Genomic DNA, 23,027 nt, shown 5'->3' on the forward strand with positions numbered 1-23,027 from the left:
GTGAAGACATCTTTCTCTCCCCCAGCTGGACTTATTCAGTGTCCTCACCCCTGCCTTCCTCCTGGGATAGTCTCCCTGCCAGGTCCTGTTTCCTTGTCCACAGAGTCAGATGACTGACCTCAAGGGAAGGCGTGAGTGCTGAGGAACAGGAGGGGCAATAGGGCACCAAGATAGGAACAAGATGACTCTTTCACTAGTTTTTATTTGTTTTCTTATGCTTGGTTTGTGGGGTGGCAGCAGTTGGACAGGAAAACGAAGAAGGCACCAGTGAAAGGTGATGGGACTCGGAGAGGGGAGGGGCAGAAAGTTCCAGCGAGGAGACTGGGCCCTGAGGCAGAAAGCAAGAGCAGAGAGACTTGGTGCATCACTGCAGGGCCTGTCATGGGGCCCCGAGCATGAACAGCAGCAGGGGTCAGCTCTGTGGAGGCACAAAGGCTTTGCCAGGCCCAGGTGAGCCTGCAGCCTGCAGAGTCTGTTATGGAAACAGAGTCTGAGGAGGAGTGGACGTGGGCTCAGGGAGAGGTGTGAGTCTCTGGATCTCGTCGATCCAGTCGGTGAAGTAGGTGACATTGGTGAAGATGCTGGGGTACATGGGATGTCGGCAGTCAAAGTCCCAGCTGGCCAGCCCCATCAGAATCCAGGAACTGGCAAAGTCACAGTAGAGGATCTCCACGCAATCACCCTAGGAAAGAGATGGGAGTTCATGAGGGTGACTGAGCCAGCCTCTAAGAAGACCAGGAAGCAAGGTGGGGCTTATGAGTCTGAAATCCAGGCTCACTCAGGTGGACCTCTGTGAAAGTCCCAAAACCAACGTCCCACTGCAGACCAGCCCTATTAAGCCATGCAGGCAGGTACTGGAATCATGCTTTAGGAAGTTCCTGATTGACCCTCAGGACAATCATTGATCTAAACCTATCAACATATGGACCCCTGTGCCCAGCAAGGTCCTGGTGGTCCAGGACAGGGCAATATCCAAGGCCAAGAAGGGACAGCTGCACCATAGGGCCCAAGAGAACTGGTCTGTGAGTAAAGCCTGGCCAGATAAAGCTGCTGCAGACCCCAGCTCTTGCAAAACCCTGAACTGCAACAGCACATGCCCACATGGGTCCTCCTCCTTTTTCTTTCATTTAGTTAGGCCTTTAATTTTTCTCTCAACTTCTTGGTTGAGCATCTTCAGAAAATACCCATACCCAGGCGTGGTGGAGGCAGCCTGTTTTGCTTGGGGAGAAGATGGGTGGTCCCCAGAAAGCTGCTGGAGTCCTAAAATGCTGTCAGGGCAGGACAATCTGGTTGGAAATTCCCTCACTCATCAGCCAAAGTGAAGGTCCCATCCTTGGGGCTGGGGGTGGAGGAGCAGGGGCCATAGTCATGCTTGGTGCTCCTCCACTCACCTGTGCAACACGCACATCAAGCATCCAGGGCAGCCTCCACCTTTGGGCACAGTGGGGAAATGACAAGGCTCCTCTTTTGTGGTGCTTTTGTAAATAAGCCAATTAGCCTGCCACTGTCAGATGTGACCTGTGGAAACAAGCCATGGAAGGGACAGGACAGGAAGGGAAGGGCACTTCATAGGGTGGAGGCACAAAGCTTTCCTGTGCTGAGATGACAGGCAAGAAACAACATAACTTTCTGATGCAGGAGAAGAGGGAGCAATAAATGCAGACGAGGAGAAGAGGGTTGAGCCAGGTGCGGGGGAGGAAGAGCAGTGATGTGTGTGGGGCAAGGGGGATAGATGGGACATGGGGTCACAGGGCCTTATGTGGGGGGTTAGAATTGACCCCCATGGAGAACTGTCTAGGTTATGTCTAGCACCTGGATCACTCTGCTGCTGTGTGGAGAATGAACCAGTTGGGAGGTAGCTACAGGAGAGAAGGTGAGAGATTACTGATGGGGAGGGCCAGGACAGTAAGAAACAGTGGGATTTGGGGCAATATGTTGAAGGAGACAATAGGGGCAGTCAAATCTGAGTGGTTCTCACCCACGAGGGAGGAACTGCAGACGGGAAGCAGCAGGCTGAGCACGGAGCCCTGGGGTCTCCAGCATTTCGAGGTGGGAGGGGAGGGGACCAGGTGCAGAGCAGAGTAGCTGGCTAGTCCTGGTGCCCAGGAAATGGGAGTGAGACTTGCTGAAGTGTTGAGTGAGAGGAGGACTCAGGTCCACTGGTGGCTCTGGCAAGGGCCTGGCAAGACAGGCCCTTGGAGATTTTGACCATGTGGCTCTGGTGGCACATGGGGACACTCCTGGGTGGAGTGGGTCAGATTCAGTGCTGCTATGGGTCTTTTGGAGAAGGAAGGCAGACAAACTGGGCAATAGCAGGAGGGAGATGGCTGTTGCACGTTTACACGGGAGCCAGGAAAGGGGGAGACAGAAGACATAGAGCAAGGGAGCCTCTGGGCACCCAGAGCTCCAGGACGGACTGGCTGGGATGGGCCATGAGGCTCAGGTGAGATGGAAGATACTGGGGTGGGGGAAAGTAGGGCTGGCAAGATGAATGTGCTCTAGTCTGATTGATTGCTTTGGCGTTCTGAGTGAAATGAGAAGATCTCCAGCTGACAGGGGTGGGGTGGGGGAAGTGGCAGCTTGATGGAGAGAGAAGGGTACATGCTGTAGCTGGCCAAAAATAACCCTCAAAGATGCCCATCCTCATCAACGGACCCTTTGGCTATGTTACCTTATGTGGCAAAAGGGACTCTGCAGCAGTGACGGAGTTGAGCATCTTGAAATAGGAAGACTATCCTGGATTATGTGGGTGGACCCAACGTAATCACAAAGGTCCTCATGAGGAAAGAGGGAGGCAGGAGGTCAGAGTCAGAGGAGGAGATGTGATGACAGAAGCAGAGGTAGGAGCGATGTGCTTTGGGGACAGAGGAAGGGGCCATGAGCCAAGGAATGCTGGCAGCTGGAAAAAGCTAGCAAAAGCAAGAAAACATTCTCCCCTAGAGTCTCCAGAAGGAACCAGCCTGGCCAATACCTTGACATTATACTTTTGACCTCCAGAAATGTAAGAGAATAAAGTTCTGTTGTTTTAGCCACCCACATTGAGATGATTTGTCACCAGAGACCCAAGAAAGTCATACACGGGGTCTTCTTGGAGATTGGGAATGTGCCATCATCACCTCAGCTCTTCCGCTCTGTGCTCCCTAGCTGGGGTACCTTTGGTCCTCCCCACAGTGTACTCACCCAAATCTGTTCAAGGCCAGGGGAAGGCCTGGTCCATGTCCACGCTGGGCCTCAGGGATACATGCAGATGAGCCATGTGGTTATCTACATTATGATGGATTCTGGGCCAGTCTGCGGAAGATGGGAAGGCAGAGCCCCCGAATCAGTGGCTCCTTTAACCCCATCCTTTCTGAGCGAAGTACAGATGCCCTCAGGCGACCTACATGCAGAGGCGGGGCCAAATCCAAAGCTGAACCCAGGGAGCTGTGTGAAGAAAGAAGAGAAAGGGAAATCTCTCCCAGCAGCCTCAGAAGCAGCAGATTAAAGCTCCACAGTCAACTTGATGTACCCTGCAATAGTGGAATATATGAATAGACAAAGAATCATCCCAAATTGAGGAGGTGGACTTTGAGAGCAAGATTTATGATTTTTTCCCCTTTTCCTCTTTTTGTGTGTATGTGTATGCTTCTGTGTGAGATTTTGTCTGTATAGCTTTGCTTTCACAATTTGTCCTAGGGTTCTGTCTGTCAGTCTTTTTTTTTATTTTTAAAATTGTTTTCTTAATAATTATTTTCTATATTAATAAATTTATTTTATCTTGCTCTATTTTATTTTATCCTCTTGCTTTCTTTCATTCGTTGTATTTTTTCTCACTTGTATTCTGAGCCGTGTGGAGGACAGTCTCTTGGTGCTCCAGCCAGGAATCAGGGCTGTGCCACTGAGGTGGGAGAGCCAACTTCAGGACACTGGTCCACAAGAAACCTCCCAGCTCCATGTAGTATAAAACGAAGAAAATCTCCCAGAGATCTCCATCTCAACACCAACACACAGCTTCACACAAGGACCTGCAAGCTAAAGTGCTGGACACCCTATGCCAAACAACGAGCAAGACAGGAACACAGCCCCATCCATTAGCAGAGATGCTGCCTAAAATCATAATAAGGCCTCAGACACCCCAAAACACATGACAAGAAATGGACCTGCCAACCAGAAAGACAAGATGCAGCCTCATCCACCAGAACACAAGCACTAGTCCCCTCCACCAGGAAGCCTACACAACCCACTGAACCGAACTTAGCCACTGGGGACAGACACCAAAAACAATGGGAACTACGAACCTGCAGCCTGCGAAAAGGAGACACCGAACACAGAAAGAGAAGCAAAATGAGAAGACAGAAAAACACACAGCAGATGAAGGAGCAAGGTAAAAACCCACCATACCTAACAAATGAAGAGGAAATAGGCAGTCTACCTGAAAAGAATTCAAAAAAATGATAGTAAAGATGATCCAAAATCTTGGAAATAGAACAGAGAAAATGTAAGAAACATTTACCAAGGACCTAGAAAAACTAAAGAGGAAACAAGCAATGATGAACAACACAATAAATGAAATTAAAACTACTCTAGAAGGGACCAATAGCAGAATAACTGAAGCAGAACAGATAAGTGACCTGGAAGATAAAATAGTGGAAATAACTACTGCAGAGCAGAATAAAGAAAAAAGAATGAAAAGAACTGAGGACAGTCTCAGAGACCTCTGGGACAACATTAAACGCACCAACATTCGAATTATAGGGGTTCCAGAAGAAGTAGAGAAAAAGAAAGGGACTGAGAAAATATTTGAAGAGATTACAGTTGAAAACTTCCCTAATATGGGAAAGGAAATAGTTAATCAAGTCCAGGAAGCACAGAGAGTCCCATACAGAATAAATCCAAGGAGAAACACACCAAGACACATATTAATCAAACTATCAAAAATTAAATACAAAGAAAACATATTAAAAGGAGCAAGGGAAAAGCAACAAATAACACACAAGGGAATCCCCATAAGGTTAACAGCTGATCGTTCAGCAGAAATTCTATAAGCCAGAAGGGAGTGGCAGGACATATTTAAAGTGATGAAGGAGAAAAACCTACAACCAAGATTACTCTACCCATCAAGGATCTCTTTCAGATTAGATGGAGAAATTAAAACCTTTACAGACAAGCAAAAGCTGAGAGAGTTCAGCACCACCAAACCAGCTTTACAACAAATGCTAAAGGAACTTCTCTAGGCTAGAAACACAAGAGAAGGAAAAGACCTATAAATACAAACCCAAAACGATTTAGAAAATGGGAATAGGAACATACATATCGATAATTACCTTAAATGTAAATGGATTAAATGCTCCCACCAAAAGTCACAGACTGGAAGAATGGATACAAAAACAAGACCCATATATATGCTGTCTACAAGAGACCTACTTCAGACCTAGGGACACATACAGGCTGAAAGTGAGGGGATGGAAAAAGATATTCCATGCAAATGGAAATCAGAAGAAAGTTGGAGTAGCAATTCTCATATCAGACAAAATAGACTTTAAAATGAGGACTATTACAAGAGACAAAGAAGGACACTACATAAGGATCAAGGGATTGATCCAAGAAGAAGATATAACAACTGTAAATATTTATGCACCCAACACAGGAGCACCTCAATACATAAGGCAAATACTAACAGCCATAAAAAGGGAAATCAACAGTAACACATTCATAGTAGGGAACTTTAACACCCCACTTTCATGAATGGACAGATCATCCAAAATGAAAATAAATAAGGAAACTCAAGCTTTTAATGATACATTAAACAAGATGGACTTAATTGATATTTATAGAATATTCTATCCAAAACAACAGAATACATATTTTTCTCATGTGCTCATGGAACATTGTCCAGGATAGATCATATCTTGGGTCACAAATCAAGCCTTAGTAAATTTAAGAAAATTGAAATCATATCAAGTATCTTTTCTGACCACAACGCTATAAGACTAGATATCAATTACAGGAAAAGATCTGTAAAAAACACAAACACATGGAGGCTAAACAATACACTACTTAATAACGAAGTGTTCACTGAAGAAATCAAAGAGGAAATAAAAAAATACCTAAACATAAATGACAATGGAGACACAACAACCCAAAACCTATGGGATGCAGCAAAAGCAGTTCTAAGAGGGAAGTTTATAGCAATACAAGCCCACCTTAAGAAACAGGAAACATCTCGAATAAACAACCTAAACTTGCACCTAAAGCAATTAGAGAAAGAAGAACAAAAAAACCCAAAGTTAGCCAAAGGAAAGAAATCATAAAGATCAGATCAGAAATAAATGAAAAAGAAATGAAGGAAAGGATAGCAAAGATCAATAAAACTAAAAGCTGGTTCTTTGAGAAGATAAACAAAATAGATAAACCATTAGCCAGACTCGTCAAGAAAAAAAGGGAGAAGACTCAAATCAATAGAATTAGAAATGAAAAAGGAGAAGTAACAACTGACACTGAAGAAATACAAAAGATCATGAGAGATTACTACAAGCAACCATATGCCAATAAAATGGACAACCTGGAAGAAGTGGACAAATTCTTAGAAATGCACAACCTGCCAAGACTGAATCAGGAAGAAATAGAAAATTTGAACAGACCAATCACAAAAAGTTAAATTGAAACTGTGATTAAAAATCTTCCAACAAACAAAAGCCCAGGAACAGATGGCTCACAGGCGAATTCTATCAAACATTTAGAGAACAGCTAATACCTATCCTTCACAAACTCTTCCAAAATATAGCAGAGGGAGGAACACTCCCAAATTCATTCTACGAGGCCATCATCACCTTAATACCAAAACCAGACAAGGATGTCATAAAGAAAGCAAACTACAGACAAATATCACTGATAAACATAGATGCAAAAATCCTCAACAAAATACTAGCCAACAGAATCCAACAGCACTTTAAAAGAATCCTACATCATGATCAAGTGGGGTTTATTCCAGGAATGTAAGGATTCTTCAATATACGCAAATCAATCAATGTGATAAACCATACTAATAAATTGAAGGAGAAAAACCATATGATCATCTCAATAGATGCAGAGAAAGCTTTTGACAAAATTCAACACCCATTTATGATAAAAACCCTGCAGAAAATAGACATAGAGGGAACTTTCCTCAACATAATAAAGGCCATATATGACAAACCCACAGCCAACATCGTCCTCAATGGTGAAAAATTGAAAGCATTTCCACTAAGATCAGGAACAAAACAAGGTTACCCACGCTCACCACTCTTATTCAACATAGTTTTGAAAGTTTTAGCCACAGCAATCAGAGAAGAAAAGGAAATAAAAGGAATCCATATCGGAAAAAAAGTAAAGCTGTCATTGTTTGCAGATGACATGATACTATACATAGAGAATCCTAAAGATGCCACCAGAAAACTACTAGAGCTTATCAATGAATTTGGTAAAGCAGCAGGATACAAAATTAATGCACAGAATTCTCTGGCATTCCTATACACTAATGATGAAAAATGTGAAAGTGAAATCAAGAAAACACTCCCATTTACCATTGCAACAAAAAGAATAAAATATCTAGGAATAAACCTACCTAAGGAGACAAAAGACCTGCATGCAGAAAATTATAAGACACTGATGAAAGAAATTAAAGATGATACAAATAGATGGAGAGATATACCATGTTCTTGGATTGGAAGAATCAATATTGTGAAAATGACTCTACTACCCAAAGCAATCTACAGATTCAAAGCAATCCCTATCAAACTACTACTGGCATTTTTCACAGAACTAGAACAAAAAATTTCACAATTTGTATGGAAACACAAAAGACCCGAATAGCCAAAGCAATCTTGAGAACGAAAAACAGAGCTGGAGGAATCAGGCTCCCTGACTTCAGACTATATTACAAAGCTACAGTAATCAAAACAGTATGGTACTGGCACAAAAACAGAAAGATAGATCAATGGAACAGGACAGAAAGCCCAGAGATAAACCCATGCACATATGGCCACCTTATCTTTGATAAATGAGGCAGGAATGTACAGTGGAGATAGGACAGCCTCTTCAATAAGTGGTGCTGGGAGAACTGGACAGGTACATGTAAAAGTATGAGATTAGAACACTCCCTAACACCATACACAAACATAAGCTCAAAATGGATTAAAGACCTAAATGTAAGGCCAGAAACTATCAAACTCTTAGAGGAAAACATAGGCAGAACACTCTGTGAGGCAAATCACAACAAGATCCTTTTTGACCCACCTGCTAGAGAAATGGAAATAAAAACAAAAATTAACAAATGGGACCTAATGAAACTTCAAAGCTTTTGCACAGCAAAGGTAACCATAAACAAGAACAAAAAACAACCCTCAGAATCGGAGAAAATATTTGCAAATGAAGCAACTGACAAAGGATTAATCTCCAAAATTTATAAGCAGCTCAATAACATAAAAACAAACAACCTAATCCAAAACTGGGCAGAAGACCTAAATAGACATTTCTCCAAAGAAGATATACAGAACAAACACATGAAGAATGCTCAACATCATTAATCATCAGGGAAATGCAAATCAAAACTACAATGAGATATCATCTCACACCAGTCAGAATGGCCATCATCAAAAAATGTAGAAACAAAAAATGCTGGAGAGACTGTGGAGAAAAGGGAACACTCTTGCACTCCTGGTGTGAATGTGAATTGGTAGAGCCACTATGGAGAACAGTATGAAGGTTCCTTAAAAAACTACAAATAGAACTACCATATGACCCAGCAATCCCACTACTGGGCATATACCCTGAGAAAACCATAATTCAGAAAGAGTCATGTACCAAAATGTTTATTGCAGCTGTATTTACAATAGCCAGGACATGGAAGCATCCTAAGTGTCCATCGTCGGAGGAATGGATAAAGATGATGTGGCACATATATACAATGGAATATTACTCAGCTGTAAAATGAAATGAAATTGAGCTATTTGTAGTGAGTTGGATGGACCTAGAGTCTGTCATACAGAGTGAAGTAAGTCTGAAAGAGAAAAACAAATACTGTATGTGGACACATATATATGGAATCTAAGAGAAAAAAAAAGATCATGAAGAACCTAGGGGTAAGACGGGAATAAAAACACAGACCTACTAGAGCATAGACTTGAGGATATGGGAATGGGGAAGGTAAGCTGTGACAAAGTGAGAGAGTGGCATGGACATATATACACTGCCAAACGTAAAATAGATAGCTAGTGAGAATCAGCCACATAGCACAGGGAGATCAGCTCGGTGCTTTTTGACCACCTAGAGGGGTGGGATATGGAGGGTGAGAGGGAGGGAGATGCAAGAGGGAAGAGATATGGGAACATATGTATATGTATAGCTGATTCACTTTGTTATAAAGCAGAAACTAACACACTATTGTAAAGAAATTATACTCCAATAAAGATATTAACGAAAATCAATTTTTAAAAAGCTGCTCAATGTCACTAATTATTAGAGAAATGCAAATCAAAACTACAGTGAGGTATCACCTCACACCAGTTAGAATGGGCATCATCAGAAAATCTACAAACAACAAGTGCTGGAGAGGGTGTGGAGAAAAGGGGAACCCCTTCCACTGTTGGTGGGAATGTAAATTGATACAGCCACTATGGAGAACAGTATGGAGGTTCCTTAAAAAACTAAAAATAGAATTACCATATGACCCAGAAATCCCACTACTGGGCATATACCCAGAGAAAACCATAATTCAAAAAGACACATGCACCCCAATCTTCATTGCAACACTATTTACAGTAGCCAGGACATGGAAGCAACCTAAATGCCCATCGACAGATGAAATGGATAAAGAAGATGGTGTACATATATACAATGGAATATTACTCAGCCATAAAAAGGAATGAAATTGAGTCATTTGTAGAGACGTGGATAGATCTAGAGACTGCCATACTTAGTGAAGTAAATCAGAAAGAGAAAAACAAATATCGTATATTAGCCCATAGATGTGGAACCTAGAAAAATGGTACAGATGAACCAGTTTGCAGGGCAGAAATTGAGACACAGATGTACAGAACAAATGTATGGACAGCAAGGGGGGAAAGTGGTGGGGAGGTGGTGGTGGTATGATGATTGGGAGATTGTGATTGACATATATACACTAATATGTTTAAAATGAATAACTACTAAGAACCTGCTGTATAGAAAAATAAGTAAAATAAAATTCAAAAAAATAATCAGAGAAGGCATACTTCTCATACCCATCTCCTCCTCGACACCATCCTATTCCCTGGCAGCCACTAATCTTTTCTCAAACTCTACAATTTTGTCATTTTGAGAATATTATATTAATAGAATAAAGTATGTGACCTTTCGAGATTGGCATTTATCACTCAGCATAATGCCCTTGAGTCCCTCCAAAGAGTTGCTGTATCAATAAACTGTTCTTTTTTTATTGCTGTGTAGTGTTCCTGGTATGGGTGTAACACCATTTTAACCATTCACCTATTAGGAGGAATTTTTAGTTGTTTCCAATCTTTGGCTTTTACAAATATAGCTTCTACAGTCAAATCATGTACAGATTTTTGTGTGGACATAAGTCTTCATTCTCCTAGGATAAATAGCCAGGAATGCAATTGCTGGGCCATATGGTATGTGTATATTCCATTTTTTAAAGGAATAGCCAAACTATTTTCCAGTGTGGCTGTATCATTTTACAATCCCACTAGCAATACTAAGAGAAATCCTGTTTCTAGCCATCCTCACTGGCAATACAATTAATTTTCATGTTAGCTGTTCTAATCAACATGTGATTATTCTCATTGTGTTCCAAATTTGAATTTCATTAACGGGTAGTAGTTTTGAACTACTTTAATGGCTTACTTGCCAAACATATGTCCTCTTTGGTGAAATGTCTCTTCATATCTTTTCCCCATTTTCTAATTGAATTGTTCCTATTTTTACTGTTGAGTTTTGATACTTCTTTATACACTCCAGATACAAGTCCTTTGTCAGATGTGTGGTTTGCAAATAGTTTCTCCAAACCTGTAGCTTCTTCTCATCCTTAACAGGGTCTTTAATGCAGGAAAACATTTAATTTAGATAAAGTCCAATTTTCTATTCTTTCTTTTCTGAGTAGTGTTTTTGCTCTCATGTGTAAGAACTCTTCACCAAGTCCTAGGACTTAAAGATTTTCTCCTAGTTATTGTAAAACTTTCAAAGTCTAAAATTTTACATTTAAATCTATGTTCCATTTTCAGTTAATTTTAGTATTTCTTAAAAACACTATCCCTTTTGCATTATATTTCTTTTTAACTTATGTAAAAAAAAAGTTTGTGGTATTGGTATGTGTCTATTTCTGTATTCTCTATCCTATTGATTGAACTATGTATCTATCCTTCCACCAGTACCACACTGTCTTACTTATAGCTTTATGGTAGGTCTTAATATCCTCCAACTATATTCTGCTTTCTCAAAATAGTTTTACTTATTCTGGCTCCTTTGCCTTTACCTTTTGTTCATACATTTTAGAATAAGCTTGTCAATGTTGACAAAAAAATTCTGTTGGAAGTTGACCTTTTATTATGTTGAGTCTTCCAATCCATGAATGTGATATGTCTCTCCATTGATTTAGGTCTTGTTTTGTTGTATTGTACAGATCCTCTATTAAAATATTTATAATCAAATATTTCATGTTTTGGAAGCATTGTGTATGGCATCGTGTTTTTAGTTTTGGTTTCCAGTTGTTCATATTTGGAAATATGATTAATGTTTTTGTGTTGATCTTGTATCCTGAGACTTTGTTAAAGTAATTGCCACTTATTAATTGCTTCTTAGAGATTTCTTGGGATTTTTCTATGCAGACAGTCATGCTATCCATGAGTATGGACAGTATTATTTCTTCTTTTCTAATCTGTGTGTCTTTCTTTCTTTTTCTTGCCATGCTGCACTGGCTAGTACCTACAGTACTAAGTTGAAAAGGAGAGATGAAAGAGGACATTCTGGCCTTCTTTTGAATTTAGGAGGAAAACATTCATTCTCTCACCATTAAGCATGATGTTCACTGTAGGTTTTTTGTAGATATTCTTTATTGGGTTGAAGTAGAGCCCTTCTATTCCTAGTTTTCTGAGAGTTTCTAACATGAATGTGTGTTGAAGTTCATAAAATGCTTTTTCTTCATTAATTGATGTGGCCACGTAGATTTTCTTCTTTAATCTATTAATATGGCAAATTACGCTGATGATTTTTGAATAGTAAACCAAGCTTGTGTTCCGAGAATAGACTCCATTTGATCAGAGTGTATTGTTATTTGCTTCCTTCTTCATGTGTTGATATTATTGTGCAATTTTTTTCCCATTTCCATGTGTGAAAGCTTAGATTATTGATCTGAGACCTTTCCTCTTTTCTATTATAAGCATTTAGTGCCATTCATTTCCCTCTTAATAATGTTTTATCTGGATCCTTCCACATTTTATGTGTTGTATTTTCATTTTCACTCAGTTCTATTTATCTTAAAAATTTTCCTTGCGATTCCTCTTTAACCATGGATTATTTAGAAGTGTGCATCTTAATTTCCGAGTGTTTGGAGGCTTTCTACTTTTTGCTCTCATTTTTATACAATTTAAAGCTTAGATTTGGACACAGTGGAATAAAATGCAATTATGTTTGTTTAGTTACTTTATAGAGGTTCTTCAAATATCACTGGAGTGAAGTTTTGAAATATTAGTTTTACATCTCAGTCTTTTGCACCTGTAACCATAAGAGAGTTCCCTAAAAATATGTAACCCTGGCTGTTGGAGCCATGTTTATCAGGGGAAGTTCACAGACACAGGAATAGTGGGGAGTTTGTGGGTCCCCACTGCACACTTTTTTCTGGGCCAGAACACAGGGATTCAGTAGGGATCCAGGGTCCAGGAGAGGGACCCAAACTTTGGGCTCTGCTGTTTATATTGCATAATCAGAGAAGCCCAGGTCCCGTGTGGGCAGGGAGTAGAACCAGCACTGGGACACACAGGACCCAGGTCCAGTCCCTCTCCATGGAAAGAGCACTCTGGATGAGGGAGGCCCAGCCTCTCTCCTACTGGTCAGGGCTGATCCAAGCTGTGGTTGCAGCTGTACTGCTCAGTAGGCCCATGGCTGTGTCACCAGCTATGACAGCCATAAGCCCTGGCTATGGGTAGTGTCCATGAAGTCTAGAGGAAGGCTGGCCTTCGTCCTGCAGAGAGGCAGTCTTGAACAAGTTAGCCCTGTCCTCTCACTTCTTCAACAACCATAATTTTCATTACTCTTTCTCCCCAACCCCACTCAGATAAAAGCATAGTTTCTCATGGGGTTGCCAACCTTTTATTTTCCAAATATTATCAACATCATTTCATAAAAGAAAGGATATTCGAACCCCAATTAACTAAGAAGCACATAGTGCAGAATAAGCTCGTTTGCCCTAAAACAAGACCCTTAGCTATTTCCATGGATTATCCTTGATTTCTCCATTATGCTGCTGAGTAGTGCAAAGTTGGTGCTCAAGAACTCCTTGGATGATGGTGTGCTGTCAACAGCTGCTGTGAAAGAAAGAAGCTGACACCCTCGGTGGCTATATGGGCAGAGGAGTTGAGGAGACAGTAGGTGATGGCTCTGTGCTGTCAGTGAGGGCTGTCCTCTGCCCGCACCCCTTTTAATCCCTTCGTATCCCTACCACCTGAGGAATGAAGGCAGTGATGAATTACTGGCAGAATTGCCCTGTCTGATAAGAGGGTCACCTGAAAGCCAGAGGGCCCAAATCCTCCCTGGAACACATCACTCCCTACCCACCACTTAACAATTCCCTTCAAACAAAGGTACAAATTTATAATAGCTGTACCGTTAAGATACGCAGTCTGTGATTCGTAAAATTGTGACTCCTTTCAATTTTCCTTTCGGAAAATTGTGCCCTGTTCTTGGAGAAACATGGCATTTTGTAGGGAGAACCCAGGCCAGGTGGCCAAAGTCTCTGTCAAGTCTGTTTCTTCAGCCAGTAGTTTGATTTCAAGTGAGGGTGTTGGAGATGAGTGCACCTTCACCATGATAGCCTTTCCCTGGTATCACTGGCCAAGGTTCCCTTTGGTGAATAAAACGTACAAAAGGTTGCCCAGCACCAGCCTTGCTGCTACTCCTGGGATTAGGCACCTCCTTTGCACACTCTGTGGATGGTGGTCCTTTCTCTGATTCTGTGAATGTGTCACTTGTTAAACTATTATTTCTTGAGGCCTGTAAACTATTATTTCTTGATGTCTGTGCAAGTTTCAATTCTGAAATTTCTATTCATTCTTCTTACAGATTGAAAAACACTAGTGAAATGCCTCATCTTACAATCTATGCTCCTTAACATTAACCCTAGTCTTCTTAAAGTCCTTGGTCTTCCTCTCTCGGAGGCTTCCTGGGGCTTGATTCCAGTGGGCTGGTGAGGTGGACACCACTGAGCTTGACAACATGCCATACTCCACCCAAGCCTGGAGATCTCTGGTGTCTGGGAGGAAAAGCATGGGCCGTGAGACAGAAGACAAGAATGGAGGTAAATTCAGGGGTAAAGCCCAGGGAAGAGTCCATATGTCAGTTGCAGGTCAGCTATGTGCCCTCTGTCCGAGAAGACGCCCCTCAGTGTGGGATGACCATCTGCTCTCAGAGAGAGCGAGGCTCCTGGGCCCGGCTTCTCATGTGATACTGGGCGGATCCTATGCACAGAGGCTGTGACCTGCAGGGGCGTCTATCAGCACCTCTGCAGGGGTGAGGGGCCAAAGGGGGCCATGGGCAACCTCTCCCAGGAGAAGTCACCTGTCCTGGAGCTGGGGCATCAGTCCCTCAGACCCACACCATTTACCTTTCTACTTGGGTTCCAAGCCCAGCAAGGCACCATCCTGACTTCCCCAGTGTAGGATTTCCCCAGTGTGTGACAAGCCAGGCTGTGGCCACCTACCCCGAGGGCATAGGTCAGCAGGGCAAAGCCCGTCACTGCCCCCTGGTGAGGAAACTACAACAGAAAGGTGAGCTTTTGAGAGCAAGGGTCAGGCGTCAGGGAGGAGAGGCAGAAACCCAAGAAGAGACCCATCGCCTGAGGCCACACCCTTGTCCACCTCTGTGGGGTCAGTCAGCCTCCAGTGTCTGCTCTGAGGTCACAAGACCCCACAGTACCGGCCATCACAACCACCTGCCTCAGAAGAAAACAAGAGGGCACGAGAGCAGGAGGCCCATATGAAAAGTGTGGTCCGTTGAGGAGGTGCTCCCTGGACCAAGTGACAAGACATGGCTTCTCAGGGCACAGCTGCCCCCAGACTCAGCATAAATGTCTGGGCTGTGAGCCCATTGATTCCGGGAAGGGGACCAGTACAAGGTGAACAGATGCTCCATACTTTGAGTCAGGCAAGCCAGGAGCCAAGCACTGACAATCAGCCTGCGTTACACCCTCATGTTTCACAGGGCAGGAGCCTCGGGGGGGATGGGGCCTGCCCTGAGGTCACAGCAGAGGAGGTTTGCTGCTGGAGGGCCATACACAGGACAGCTGTATAGAATGTGATCAAAGGCTCTCTGGTGCTTCATGTCATTCAACACCAGGGGCTCTTAAGCAGCCCGAGGGTAAGATACCGCCATATCCTTACTAAAATTTCTGAGCCCATCCTCAGATCCCAAATTTTGCACAGATTGCCAAAAGTTTCATGGGCTTCTTGTCAAGGACCCGATTCATCTGGACTGCTCAGTGCACAGCAAGATTGCCAGGACAGGGCCTAGGGATCTTGTCCACACAACTGTCCCTGACATTTGCCCCCGGAGAACCACCTGCCCAGCTACTGACATCTCCTCCTTCCCTCTAATCAGGCTAAATGCAACTGGGAGAAAGGCAACACAAAAGGTGGCAAATGTGGAAAAATAAACCCGACAGTGCTGTCTCCCCCAGCCAAGACTAAGAGTCCATGAGTCTACCCACTGCACTCACCTGAAAGCCCCCACACATCACAAGGAGCACAGAGAGCACACAGGCCGTCAGATACACCTGACCTCAATTTCCTCCTGAGAGAACACTCAGGGGCCTCCCTGGGATTTGGAGGTGTCAACAATTCACTGCATTGTGGTTTATGCCACAGAGCAATTTTGAACAAAGATTATAGTACCAGTAAACGTTAAGCACTGCTTTAAGGCCAATCACTTTACGTTAAAAGAGAAAGGAATTGGGACTTCCGTGGTGGTGCAGTGGTTGGGAATCCGCCTGCCAATGCAGGGGACATGGGTTTGATCCCTTGTCTGGGAAGATCCCACATGCCGCCGAGCAACTAAGCCCGTGCTCCACAATTACTGAGCCTGTGCTCTAAAGCCCATGAACTACGACTACTGAGCCCGTGTGCCACGACTACTGACACCCGTGGGCCCTGAGCCCGTGCTCCGCAACAAGAGAAGCCACCACAATGAGAAGCCTGCTCACCGCAACTAGAGAAAGCCTGCGCACAGCAACGAAGACCCAACGCACCTAAAAACAAATAAATAAATTAATGAATTTAAAAAAAGAGAGAGAGGAATGGAATATTTTAAACAGAGACATATGAGCCCTTTAAAGGGCAAAAAAATGTTGCTTGCAGCTTTTCAAATGGGAAAGGAAACAAAAAATGACTGGGTTTGCTGTTTTCCTTGAATTTGTCTAGTACTAGCACTAGGTATTATTGACGATCTGTATGCTTGATCACAAACAACATGATGCTGTAATGTTCAAACTGTTGGTGAAACTTTTTTAATCTCATGATTTACTCTGGAACAATTGTGTTGACATAGGTACTGATGGTGCAAAAGCAAAGGTGGCAGAAGTGCTGGCACCTTAACCCAAATCAAGGAGTGGCACCAAACTGTACTAGTTGGGCTTCTATTCACTTGTATTACCAGTGCCAGTTCCAGTTAAGAATGTTCTGTCTTCAACAGTAAAAATGATTTATGTTAGTAAATCTTGACCATTGAAATTGAATATTTTATAGTATATGATGAAATTCAACATACAAACATCACACATCTGTATATCAAAGTGAATGGGAAAAAGACAGATATTGATAAAAAGGAAGTGGATGACATGGATGATAGATGTGAAAAATTAACTAAAATATAGCACAGAAAAGAAATGGTCTGAAATTATGAATGAGAAATTTATGGACCTAGAGTCTGCTGGTGGCTTGATTTTGGACTTTGCATCCTCCAGAAGTGTGAGAAATAAACGTCTGTTGTTTAAGCCACCCAGTCTGTGGTAGTTTGTTATAGTCCCTTGAGCTAAGACATATTTTGGTACCAAGAAGTAGCAAATACCTAAATATGTGGAAGTGGCCTTGGAATTGGATAGTAGGTAAAGGCTGAAAGAGATTTGAAGTGCATGCTAAAAAAGAGCTGAGATCACCATAAAGGCCTTTCAGCCCTTACCTATTAAAAGTGATTCTGGCGATGGCTCAGAAAGAAAAGAGGCACACTGGAGAGGAAATCTCCATCTTTGTAGAGAATACAGAAATAATCATGAACAGATAGAAATATGGACGTTAAAGGCTATTCTGGTGAGGTCTCAAACAGAAATGAGGAACACGTTATTAGAAATTGGAGGAGAGGCAAGTCTTACTATAAAGTGGCAAAGAACTCGACTGAACTGTGTTCTAGTGTTATTTGGAAGGTAGACCTTGTGAGTGATGAAACTGAATATTCATGTGAGGAGATCTCTGAACAACGTTTGGAAGAAGAAGCTTGATTCCTCATCACCGGTCACAGTAAAACACATCAGGAGAGAGAGAAATTGAAGACCAAATTGTTAGGCAAAAAGAAATCAGAACGTAGAGATTTGGAAACTTCTCAGCCTATCCATATTTGAAAGTGAGAAAACTTGTTCTAAAGAAAACTCGAAGGGTGTAGCAGGTGTGCTATTAATTTAATTTGTCATCTCAGCAGAGGCCGGGAATAGAGAAGGATTAAACCAGCAGGGACACTGCCAGTTTGAACTAAAAGGGACAGAGAAAGCCAGGCAGAATGAGGGAAGGCTGTCAGAATTCTTGGATTCTACAGAATGGAAGACTAGAGCAATTTGGCTGTGAATGTGTACTCCTCTTGAAGAAAAGGGGAGCAACACCCCAAAGGTGATTCCGAGGTCATCGGGTCTGTCAATCCCACCACAGGCCCAGGGGGCCTCAGTTTCAAAGTGTGAGATTGTCGCCCTCACAGAGAGTCATGGTGTAGGTGGAGGCCCTACAGAGAGCTGCAGTGTGGGTGGCACGCCACCAATCTGAAGGAGTGGGGCTGCCCCACCGAGCTGTGGGGATGATGTTGCCAACCCAGTGGGCCTGGAGGGCAAAGCCTCAAACCAAAGAGGATTATTCTCCTACCTTAAGATCTAATGGGATTGGCCTTGCTAGGCTTTGGACCTGCTTGGAAACTGTCATCACTTCCCTCTTTCCTATTTCTTCCTTTCGGAGTAGGGATGCCTATTATATGCCAGTCCCATCATCGTATTTGGAAACACTTAACTTGTTTGGGTCACAGATTTACAACTACAGAGAAATTTTGCCTCAGGATGAATAGTACCTCCAGTCTCACCCATATATGATCTTGATGGTGTTTAGCTCAGACTCTGGACTTTAAATTTTACAGTTGATGTTGGGATGAGTTAAGGCTTTTGAGGCTGTTTGGATAGAATGAATGTATTTTGCATACAATAAGGAAAGGAATTTTGGGTACCAGGGGCAGAATGCTACGGACGTATATATCCCCCCAACAATTCTTATGTTGAAGCCCTAATCTTCAATGTATTTGAGGATAGGGCCTTTGGGAGGTAATTAGGTCATGGGAATGGAGGTTTCATAATGGGTTTAGTGCCCTTAGAAGAAAAGATAGAAGAGAGATCCGTCTTTCTCTCTGCCACGTGAGGACACAGTAAGACAACCATCTGAAAAGTAGGAAGAGAGCTCTCACCAGAAACTGAATATGGCAACTTGATCTTGGCTTTCCAACCTTCAAAACTGTTAAGAAATTACCGTCTGTTTTTCAAGCCACCAGGTCTATGGCATTTTGTTACAGCCGTCCAAGCTGATGAAGACATAGAGAATATATAAGATGGTCTAATATACATATATCCAGGGTTCTAGAAGTAGAGGCAGGAGAGAATGAGTAGAAGTAACATTTGAAAAAGATAATATTATGTTCTAGATGAGATGAAGAATGTGGTATCACTTAATGAAGCAAAATAGATCACATGGAGGATAAACTTTTTTAACCTGAAACTAATCACACGTCAAGAAACTGGAGAACACAAAAGACAAAAGACAATCTTAAAGAAAAAAAAATTAGCGAGGAAACTGATCACCCACCATGAAAGGGTGTACTGATGGCATAATTTGAAAAAACAGTAACAAAAGCCATATTCGATGGAATAAATATTCAAAGTTCTGAAAGGAAAAACTTTTCCTCTAGAACTGATTACCCTGTCACATTATAAATTATAAAAGTTCACCAACAAGGGAACTGATAAATTATTATTAATGTATGCATACAATGCAAAATTATAAATAATTAAAAAATTAAAGAACATCTAATATATCCATTTTTCTTAAAGTAAGAATGTTGAAAGAAGAAGCCAAAGGCAATATGATTTACATGACACCATATATAACCCAAAATATAATTATTATGCATAATTGTGATTATCTACAGCTGTGCTAAAAGCATAAACAGTTTTATAAGATGGATATTTACCAAGCTCTTGATGGTGACTATCTTTCTCGTTGGTGAGAGTGTAAAATGGGACAACCTTTACAGAAAACAATATGAGGTTTCCTCAAAAAATTAAAAATAGGGGCTTCCCTGGTGGTGCAGTGGTTGAGAATCTGCCTGTCAATGCAGGGGACACGGGTTTGAGCCATGGTCTGGGAAGATCCCACGTGCTGCGGAGCAACTAGGCCCGTGAGCCACAACTACTGAGCCTGCGTGCCTGGAGCCTGTGCTCCGCAACGAGAGGCCGCGACAGTGACAGGGCCCGCGCACCGCAATGAAGAGAGTGGCACCCACTCGCCACAACTAGAGAAAGCCCTCACACAGAAACGAAGACCCAACACAGCCAAAAATAAATAAATAATAAATTTTAAAAAACATTAAAAATATAACTACCATGTGATCCAGCAGTCCCACTTCTGGGTTTGTATCCAAAAGAATTCAAAGCAGGATCTCAAACAGATATTTGCACACCCACATTCATTGTAACATTCTCCAAAATACCCAAGATGTGAAGAAACCCAAATGTCCATCAACAGATGAATGGATAATGGGGTCTATAAATAGAATGAAATATTTCCTTCCTTGAAATAAAAGGAATCCATGTCTCATGCTACAACATGGATAAACCTCTAAGACATTATGCTAAGTGAAATAAGCCACTCATAAAAGGACATATCATAGCCACTCACATGAAGTATCTACAGTAGTTAAAATCACAGAAACATACAAAGGTGATTGTCAAGATCTCAGGGAGGAGGAGGGCGAATTAGGGAGTCTCTGCTGTCCCAACCCCGCCTGGGTCCTGGGGAACGAATCAGAACTAGGAAGCAGGAGAAGAGGCTTTGGCCAGCAGGGAAGGGGGGTGAGGCCCAGGGCGGGTTCACAAAGGATCAGAGCATCTGAGTGTGTTAGGAGGAAGGGGCTTCAGAGGTGGGCCAGCACAGGCCATGACGGGGGCTAAGCAGGCTGCAAGGGGGGGCAGTTCGGGGAGACAGCAGGGGTCTGCTCCCTGCCCCTCATTGTTTGTTCGTCTCACCCTTATGAGCGGGTCATTTCCCCTGCTCTGATGATTCGAAGTCTCTGCCGGCACCCACAGGGCGGTGACTGAGGCCCTCACACTCCTCTGCACGGATCCCAGCTCCCACCCAGATCTGGGGCCACAGACACCTCTCCCCCGACCCTGCTGCCCCTGTGAGCAAGCTGTTCTTGTGAAATGCGGTCATAGTTTGTTAGGAGGAACTGTTTTATATGGGAATACAAATCAGTGTTGATGCCAATACACACACATGTCCAGCCATGGGTGGAAAGGGAAGGGACAGTAGTTCTGGGGTGTCTTTGCACACCCATAGGCCCCTGAGGCCAGTCCCCACAGCCACAGCCAGATGGGTCCTCCTCCCTCAGTTGAACGAGATGCTGCTGCAGAGAAATCCCACAAGTTCCACAAAGGGGCCCAACTGTCATTACCCTTATACACACCTTTCACGGGTGCCCCATGAATTTCCCCGCACCCATTCCCCTTGTTGCATCCTCATTGGGATTAAGAGGTAGCTGCCTCCACCACTCTCCACATTGCAATAATCCCAGTGGGACTAGAGGATGCTCCCGCTACGACGAGGCAGACAGTCCTGTCCCCATAACCAAGACTTTTCCTCTCTGGTCACTCCACCCACACAGGAAACCCTGGATGAGCGGAGGGTCATCCCAGCCCCGTCGCCTGGACACTTCAGGGAAGCAGAGAGAAGCTCCATAATGACAAGGGCTGTCTCCAGGCTCCATCCTAGAAACTGGTGAGTGTCCAGAGGGCTGAAAGGCACAAAAGCAGCTCTGCCTCCCCAGAAGGTTCAGGGATGCAGAAGATGGTACAGAGGCCCCAGAAGGCCCTAGCCAAGCAGGCTTTAGAGAAGGGGATGATGAGGGGGTCCCTGGGGAAAGTGAGAGCTGTGCGTTCCCAGGGGCAGCCTGAGGAGTCCTTGTCTATGTGGAGGAAAGGTTTGGCCACCTGTAGATCCAGAGCTCCTGTGACCTCCCTCATCCTTCCTTCCTCTCTGGATCGCTCTCTGTGGAGCAGCGCAACACGAACAAGATGACAGTGGCCTGAGAGCATTTCCCACCAAGACGATCTTTATTCACAATTGATATACGTCACTCCAAAGGTCCTGCTCCCACCCACACCGGGCCACACCCACCTCCCCCACCTCCCTAACTCCCCACAATCCCATACCCCCTCCCCACTCTGGTGGTCCTGCCCTCCCTCCCTTCCCCCCACATCATCCAGGGTCAGCACTGGGATGACGAGGAGGTCCTAGGCTCCCCTGGGGGCCACCCTGGAGGGCCGGCCCAGCTGTTCCCTACTGCCTGCAGTGCTTTTTCTTCTTCTTCCTTCTTCTCTCTGTGACAAACGGGTCACGATTTCTCTTTCTCGGCCGTGAGGGGCGAGCCGGCCCCAGAGCCAAGCCTGGCCTCCCAGACACCCCGAGGCCAGCCCCGAGGATGGGCAGCTTCTCAGCACTGGCTGGGCGTCCACACAGAGCCTGCTTCCTCGACTTGGGAGCGGCTGGTGGAGCTGGGCTGAGACCTCTTCTCTGAGGGGAGGGGGCGTGGGGAGCACTCCGGGCCCCCCAACCTCCAGGGGAGGCCAGGCCTGAGGCATGGGCAGGACTCTGGGAAAGACTGAAAGGCCGCATTCTGTGCTGAGTGCCCACGACGAAGATCATCCCAGGGAGCTTCACCTTGTCCTCACCGGACCCGTCCCTGGGCCCTCGGGACTCCCGAACAGGAGAGGCCTCTCTGAGAACAGACGCGTCCCTGGGTCCCCGTAGAGGGGCAGCGCGCCTTTGACCCTGGGGAGGGGAGGGCGGTCTGGCCCGGAATGAAGAGACCTCCTGACGTCCTCGAGAGGGAACAAAGCCTTTGGGCCCGCACAGGCCAGTGTCTGTTTGGATGAGCCTATGAGGAGCCTCAGAATCGATCTTTGGTGGGCAGGCTTCATCACTGACCCCTAGATGGGGGTCTTGGTCGTGCCTCTGGGCACCTTGGCCGGCGTCGGGCTCAGAAGGACTTGAGCGCATTCCGGGTGCACTGTGACTCGGGGCTGCCCGCACACCCTCGTCCTCTTTCAAGGCCAGGAGTCGTTTCTGCACCAGCTGGTAGGCGGGAGGAGGATAGTGTTGGCTCCACACACACATGTGAGAGGAGGAGCCCTGGGCCGTGGGACAATGGCCCTCGGGGGAGTAGGGGACGGGGGACCCCAGGACTTGAATCCAAATACAGACACTGTGGCATTCTTGCCATCCTCCTGCACC

At 44.2% G+C, this 23,027-nt stretch overlaps 1 protein-coding gene across 1 annotated transcript in view; it reads right to left on the minus strand.

Moving 5' to 3' along the window:
- Positions 1–475: 475 nt before the first annotated feature.
- Positions 476–23,027, minus strand: part of LOC132522664 (NUT family member 2G-like) — a 28,111-nt gene continuing 5,559 nt past the window's right edge. Inside the window, exons 7-9 of the mRNA XM_060153221.1 lie at positions 22,078–22,868; positions 1,392–1,431; positions 476–682 (exon numbers count right to left, since the gene is read on the minus strand). Coding sequence (XP_060009204.1) covers positions 476–682; positions 1,392–1,431; positions 22,078–22,868 — 1,038 coding nt within the window. The remainder of the gene's footprint in view (positions 683–1,391; positions 1,432–22,077; positions 22,869–23,027) is intronic.

This window comes from Lagenorhynchus albirostris, chromosome 7, assembly GCF_949774975.1.
Source record: "Lagenorhynchus albirostris chromosome 7, mLagAlb1.1, whole genome shotgun sequence".
In the NCBI taxonomy this organism is placed as follows: Eukaryota; Metazoa; Chordata; class Mammalia; order Artiodactyla; family Delphinidae; genus Lagenorhynchus; species Lagenorhynchus albirostris.